Source organism: Ursus americanus, chromosome 12 (assembly GCF_024610735.1).
Source record: "Ursus americanus isolate L20-20 chromosome 12, mUrsAme1.1.p, whole genome shotgun sequence".
NCBI lineage: Eukaryota > Metazoa > Chordata > Mammalia > Carnivora > Ursidae > Ursus > Ursus americanus.
The window spans coordinates 2,457,219-2,463,606 of NC_142138.1; the positions used below are offsets into that span (position 1 = coordinate 2,457,219).

Consider the following 6,388-nt stretch of genomic DNA (forward strand, 5'->3'; position numbering starts at 1 on the left):
TCTTTGAGACTCCTCTGAAAGGGGAGACATAGCCAAATGCCTCATCAGAGAGATGAGAGGTCCCTGAAGGAGCCCCAGCCCAACTAAACAAGGTCTGCTTTGGCAGGAAGCCTAGATGGAATGGAATCCATGTGAAACTCTTCAAGCACTGAGCACGAGCCTCGACATAGGATTCGTGAGAACAGCCTAGGGCTCTGACCTTAAAAGCTCACAAAAAAAGCACAAACCTTTGGCTAGAGACTCTGAAGGCCAAGCTCTGGAACCTTATCAGTGGTTGTTCTTAGCGGCTGAAATCCCAAGAAGGACCGCGGAGGCTTTAAAGCCTCGTTACCCCAAGTGTGGTCTTCACACCAGTGGTGGCGGCAACACCTGGGAGCTTGCCAACACCTGGGAGCTTGCAGACTCTCAGGCCCCAGCCCCGCCGACCCAGCACGTGCCGTCCAGCCCAATCCCCAGGCGCACGTGAGAGGCTGAAGCACTACCTGGGCCCGGTAGAGGGCAAAAGGCTCAGGTGGTAGCCAGAGAGCGTGGGGGTTAAGAGACTGAAGAGGTGGGCCTGATGAGAGCAGTGGCTGTGGAGAGGAGACGTTCAGAAGAAGACTTCAAAAAAAGTAGGAACTTGTCCGTAGGGAGGGGTCCCGCAACACTGCTTGTGGGCAAGGCTAGTTTCAGGGTGCGAAGGGGCATCCTGGGATGCTGAGGTGAGTTGGTAAGGCTGCAGTTGTGCAGGGGGTATGAGCAGATGGGGGTGCTCCTGTGGGTGGTGGGAGTGCTGAAGCAGGTGTGGCTTTGGGGGAAGGGTGACGAGTCAGAGGTCGTGAGGCCCTCCCAGAACCACATTCTAGGTTTACGGATGCTGGAGACTGGAGCCCAGAGAGAGAGACCTGGGCAACAGCTACATGAACAGGTGGTCACTGAAGCCTGGGAGTAGAGGGAATCACCTGGAAGAGATCACAGAGCTGAGCAGAGGGGCAGTGAGGCACAGGGGGACAGTCCCAGGGGATTGTCAAAGAGCTACAAGACCCAGGGGCGCCTGGGTGGCACAGCGGTTAAACGTCTGCCTTCGGCTCAGGGCGTGATCCCGGCGTTATGGGATCAAGCCCCACATCAGGCTCCTCCGCTATGAGCCTGCTTCTTCCTCTCCCACTCCTCCTGCTCGTGTTCCCTCTCTCGTTGGCTGTCTCTATCTCTGTCAAATAAATAAATAAAATCTTTAAAAAAAAAAAAAAAAAACTACAAGACCCAGGACAGGAGGCAAGGAGGGGTTATGCCAAGGGTAGAGAACTCTCCGTCACTGACGGGCTTCAGTGTGCCAGCTTTGTGCAGGGCCTCCAGATAGACGAGCTCTGAAACCTTCCAGTCAGGCGCCTCCCCCTCATTCTGAGGAGGCTGGTCGGGCTGACAGAGCCAGCGAGGATGAGCACTGAGGTTCAGTTCAGAGACAAGGTCCTGGCTGACTGGAATGCACGTGGGCTCGGGTGTGGTGATGGAAGCAGGCCTTCCTCACACCAGGCCCACTTCCAGAATGCCCTCAAGGAAGGTGGATACTGCCTCAGGTGACACAGACCTCACTCCCCATGTCACTTTGTCTTTCACTGCAGGTTGTGCTGAATCAGAAGTTCACCGACTGTTTTGTGCTGGTGTTTCTGGATTCCCACTTGGGAAAGACGGTGAGAACAGGGGTGAGGGGCTTTGTGTCAGCCTAGTGGGAGGCTCCCCCGCGAGCCTGCTGAGGTCCCTGCTCCCCGTGTCTGCCCTCCCTCAACACTGCATCCCCGCCATGTTCCCCACAGTCTCTGACAGTGGTTTTCCGAGAGCCCTTCCCGGTACAGCCCCAAGACAGCGACAGCCCCCCTGCCCAGCTGGTCTCCACCTACCACCACCTCGAGTCCGTCATCAACACAGCTTGCTTCACCCTCTGGACCCGCCTCCTCTGAGGGCCAGGCCAGTGAATGTCACCGTTCCTCGAATCATGGGGGTCTGTAAGATTGTACACTTGAAGCAGGACTGACCAGCCCTTCTGGGTCCAGACACTGAAGGACACCAAAAGCTTTGTGACTAGATCTCAGGGGTCTGCAGCCCCAGCCTTGAAGTGGGAGCTGCCCTCCCCAAGCACTTGCCTCCACAGGGCTCCAGAGGGGCAGGTGAACTCCCTGAAGTGCCCATCTCCTCTCAGGCCCTGGACCCTTCCAGAAAGGGTCTCTACCTTCCCGCTCGCCTGGTGGAGTCCCAGGAATTCACACGAGGTGGCAAGCGCTCACCCCCGAGAGCTCCTCTGCCTGAACGCTGCCTCCAAGTCTGGTTGCCGTCAGCCACCCACCCCCACGTTGAGCCCTCTGGTCATTTCCCGCTTGAACATCATTGCTGGACGTTGCCGTTGAGATTCGACACCTTGGTTCCAATGCCAGCTCTGCCTCTGAAGCCCCTGTGACCACAGGCAAGCCCCTCAGCTCTCGGACCTGTGGTTTCGGGCCTGTAAATGAGGAGGTGGGCTCAAAACCCCCGTGTGCACAGCAGCACTGGCTCAGGAGACCGGAGCACTGGAGCGTGAGCTGTGCGTCCCCTCTCGTCCCTTCTCACCAGGGGGGAAGCAGCCCCGGGAGCGCAACAGGTTAGACACTGTGTGTCCTCCCCCCTCCCAATAACACACATGTGGCAAGTGTTCAGCAGGTGGTCTTTAATCCAGGAGATGGGGGCTGCAGGGCACCCTGTCCCCAGCGGCAGGCAAGCACAGGGCAGGACCTCACCGGCCAGCCTGTGGGCGGCCCCGCCTATCCCAGTAAGAGCGAAGCCAGTTCAAGCCCTCCACTGTGTCTCCTGAGGAGAGAGGGAGGTGACGGCCTCAGCCCCCGAGGAGAAAAGCAGCCGTGTCCCATACCCATCCCTCCAGAGCTCCCTGCCCCAGGGCCCGGCCTGGAGCCCCCACCCCCCTCACCTTGAGGCCGGTACTCGCACCCCACAAAGCCCTTGTAGCCTTCATCCTCCAGCAGTTGGAACAGATAGGGGAAGTTCAGCTCTCCAGGGCTGTTGGGCTCCCCCCGGCCCGGGACCTGTGCCACCTGCACGTGCCCTAGACACAGGGGAGGGCAGGTGTGGGGCCCAGGCTCCAGCCGAGTCCTGAGGGACTGATGCTGGGGGGGGGGGGGAGCACAGCAGACGAGAAGGAGCAAAGAAAGAGACCCCTCTCACCAACGAGGGGCAGGAACTCCCGTATGTTTCCTGTCAGGTTCCCATCCATGATCTGCCAGTGGAACAGGTCCTGGATAGAGAATACTAGTCGGAGACCGTGCAGGCTCCCTTACCCCCACCCCATTCTCCCCAGATGTGGGGAACACGGGCCTTCTGAGAAGCATTCCCTTTCTTCCACTTACCATCTGTAACTGGAGGTTGGGTCTTCCAACCTTCTGTAAGATGGCTGCCGCTGGGAGAGAAATCGGGGAGAGGGCCATGAGACCCACGGAGAGTACAAGAATCAGAGGGGACTCGGGGGCATAGGGCTGTGGTCCTACCCTGCTGGGGGGTGTCCAGGAAGTACTGGGGGTCAGTGATGCGAGTATTGATGGGCTCCAGCAGTCCCACGAGGCTCTCCTAGCACCATGGTGGACCCGTGAACAGAGCTCTGCCCCAGTTTTGTCCCCCCTCAGCCAGTCACTGGTGAAGCCCCTCACTGTTCCCTCTGAGCTGGGTAGTGCCCGGCCTCGTGCCTCATTGGCTCTCCCCACCTTGTGCCCCGCCCCGCACACACAGGCATTCATGTCAGTATGCCTGTCTGTGTGTCCCTGGTCTCACCTGAGCCAAAACCCCAGCCGCGTGCCTCAGGTTCTCCAGAAAAACTGTCTCCATTTCACTCCTGACGGCTGCTCGGTCCGCCCCCTGGGGTACTCGGCCAGCCATCAGGTGAATCCTGGCAGAAATGGCACTGGAGGAGGCTGGGGGGCCCCGTCCTGACAGCAGGCCCCTCATTCCTTTGGCTCCGCGTGTGCCTCGTCCAGCTCCCTCCCATCCCCCCTGCTGGCGGGTCTGTCACCTGTACTCCTGTGTCAGCCTGAGGCCAAGCCCCTTCCCAGATACCTTCTGAGGGCCACCCCAACCTCCCGCCTCAGAGACCTCTCATCGAGCCCTCCCTGTCTCTGCTACCTCTCCTTTCCAGTGGCTGTCTCCTCGCAGCTATAAACGTGCACGTCAGCCTCTTTCTAACAAGTATTTTGACCCTTTCCCTTAAGTATTCCGTGCTGCTTGTCTCCACTCCTTGCATCTGTTAGCTTCTTCCCATCTGCTTTCTGCCCCCACCACACAAGTAATGACCCTGTTACCAGTTCCGTCTCAGCCCATTCACCCTCAGTGGGATCTGACATTTATTTGACCAGCCCCACTGTGCCTCTTCCACCTCCCCGGGCCATCACCTGATCTTTCTTGGCCACACCCAACTCCAACGGGTCACATCTCCAGCCTCAGGAACTCTGCTGAGCACCCCAAGCCTTCTCTTGTCTCTGGCCACTGCATCCTTGCCTCCAGTGCTCCTTACATCAAGCAAATGCCCATTCATTCCTCTGAGACCCAGTTCAACATCACAACCCGCAAGAAGCTTCCTCTGATCCCAGACAGGTGCCTAGTCTGCTCCCACAGCTGTCATCCACTGACCCTCAAATGGATCACTCCCTATGTTTGCTTTGCTACCTCCCTAGTCAGACAGCTCCTGGCACGGGATCCCAGCATGAAAGAGTAGCAAACTGAGAATGACACAGGACAAATAAAATACAAAAGGCAATTTACAAAGGACCGGCGCTGGAGGAGTGGAGAAGAGCCAGTGCGCTGACTCCCGAACCTCTCCAACCTGGCGTTCTCTCCCAGACCCCAAACGTGGGGCAGGGTCTTGGAGGAGACAGGGCAAGATGGGGAGGAGGTGGAGGAGGAGAGGGCAGGATACCTGGGACAGCCCAGAGCCTTGGCGTACAGCACTGCCTGCTCCAGCCCCTCTCGGAAGGCCGCTTGCCTCCCGGGAACGGCCCCCAGCCCCATTTCCCCTTTCTCTCGGTCTCCTGCGGAGAGAACGGTCCTCAGCCCCGGCTCGCATCCCCGGGCTCCCGGCGGCCCCCGCCCCCCGCCCCGGGCCCGCGGCGCACCAGGGGGCGTGTTGATCAGCACCAGCCGCAGCTCCGCTTCCCGCGCCGTGCGCGCCAGGGCCTCGGGCGGCTCCGCGTACGGCCAGGCCACCTCGGCGGCCTCGAAGCCCGAGCTGCCGGCCGCCCGGAGCCGCGCAGGGAGCCCGGGGAGTTCGGGGAACAGCCACGACACGTTGGCCGAGAAACGGAGCGGAGCCATGGCCGGCCGGGGACACGCGCGCAGGGCAGAGTCCGGGGTGGGCCGGAAGGCGGAAGGAGGCGGGGCTCCGCGGACCGGACCCGACCCGGCCTGGCGGGGGAGCGCCGATCCCGGGCAGGGTGCTGCGGAGCCCGGGCCCCGCGGGGAGCGCCGATCCGGAGGGGGGCGCTGCGGGGCCGGGTTGGGCCCGGCCGGAGAGGGCGCGTCCGGGTAGTCCGACCCGAGGGGAGGCGCGCTGGTGCCGCGAGCCGAGCCAAGAGCCCTCTGTGCCAGACTTTTTTGGTTAGAAAAGCAGTGTGGGCTAAAGACCACGGACGGTCCAGAAAAGTGACATTTTTCGAGACTGGAGAAAGGGAAATGCGGGGAGAGGCGACAGAGCCGAGGAAGAGAGAGCTCCGCCCGGGTGTGGGCGGGAGAGCCTCCTCCGCCTCCCGGTTCCAACCCCGCGCGGGTAGACGGGGGCCTGGGACCCCTGGGCTGAGAGCCCGGAGAGAAGGGCAAGAGAGAACGGGGCCGTCTCGAGAACGTAGTTAAAAGTGAGGAACGTGAACTTCAACAAATACTTAGTATTTATTTCATTATAAAAATAGTATATGTTCATTATGCAACGTTTGAAAGCTACGAGACGAAATCAGGAACATTTAAATCACCAGTCGTCTCACCCCTAACCGTTAACTTTCCCTTACAAATTAAAAAATAAACATAAACAGATTTTTTTTCTTAGAGAATTCTGATCATACTGTACATGCAGTTTTGTGGTCTGCTTTTTCATTTAATATTATTTTGTTAACTTTTCCGCGTGTTCAATATCCTTCAAAGTCATTGCATTCGCTGTTCATTGTGCCATACCCGCAACCCAGAATTTATCCTACTGCTCTGTTGATGGTCGTTAGGGTTTTTCACATTCGTGTGTGCGTGCTGTGAAAGCACTTTAACGCACCTCTTGGCTCCTTTGAAATGTTCATTACAGTATTTGCCAGCGCAAAGTCCTTTACAAGGAAAACTGGCCCCTCCACTGGTCTCTGCGCTGAGCGGCTATGGGTGGGCTGTTCCCTCTTATCCCCAG

The 6,388-nt window shown here is 58.9% G+C and overlaps 2 protein-coding genes across 6 annotated transcripts in view; one reads left to right on the forward strand and one right to left on the reverse strand.

The window, feature by feature from the left end:
* The window catches only part of SZT2 (SZT2 subunit of KICSTOR complex), a 50,133-nt gene extending 47,467 nt beyond the window's left edge, over positions 1 to 2,666 (forward strand). For 3 of the 4 annotated variants that reach the window (XM_045799770.2, XM_045799771.2, XM_045799773.2), the window contains 2 exons: positions 1,602 to 1,670; positions 1,794 to 2,666. In XM_045799770.2, the coding sequence (XP_045655726.2) occupies positions 1,602 to 1,670; positions 1,794 to 1,937 (213 nt within the window). In that variant the 3' untranslated portion in view covers positions 1,938 to 2,666. Of the gene's footprint in view, positions 1 to 106; positions 1,234 to 1,601; positions 1,671 to 1,793 lie in introns of those variants that run through there. The other variant, XM_045799772.2, reaches the window with a different exon arrangement.
* Positions 2,658 to 5,375, reverse strand: HYI (hydroxypyruvate isomerase (putative)). 2 transcript variants are annotated; one of them, XM_045799774.2, is made up of 9 exons: positions 5,124 to 5,375; positions 4,928 to 5,039; positions 4,404 to 4,520; positions 3,790 to 3,904; positions 3,510 to 3,588; positions 3,372 to 3,421; positions 3,190 to 3,259; positions 2,936 to 3,070; positions 2,658 to 2,817 (listed from the first exon to the last, which is right to left on the reverse strand). In XM_045799774.2, the coding sequence occupies exons 1-9, from the start codon at positions 5,320 to 5,322 to the stop codon at positions 2,744 to 2,746; spliced, it is 951 nt and encodes a 316-aa protein (XP_045655730.2). In that variant the 5' UTR covers positions 5,323 to 5,375; the 3' UTR covers positions 2,658 to 2,743. The 2 variants fall into 2 exon arrangements, with proteins under 2 accessions (XP_045655730.2, XP_045655731.2); XM_045799775.2 differs by lacking the exon at positions 4,404 to 4,520 and having other exon boundaries at positions 5,124 to 5,372.
* Positions 5,376 to 6,388: the final 1,013 nt, after the last annotated feature.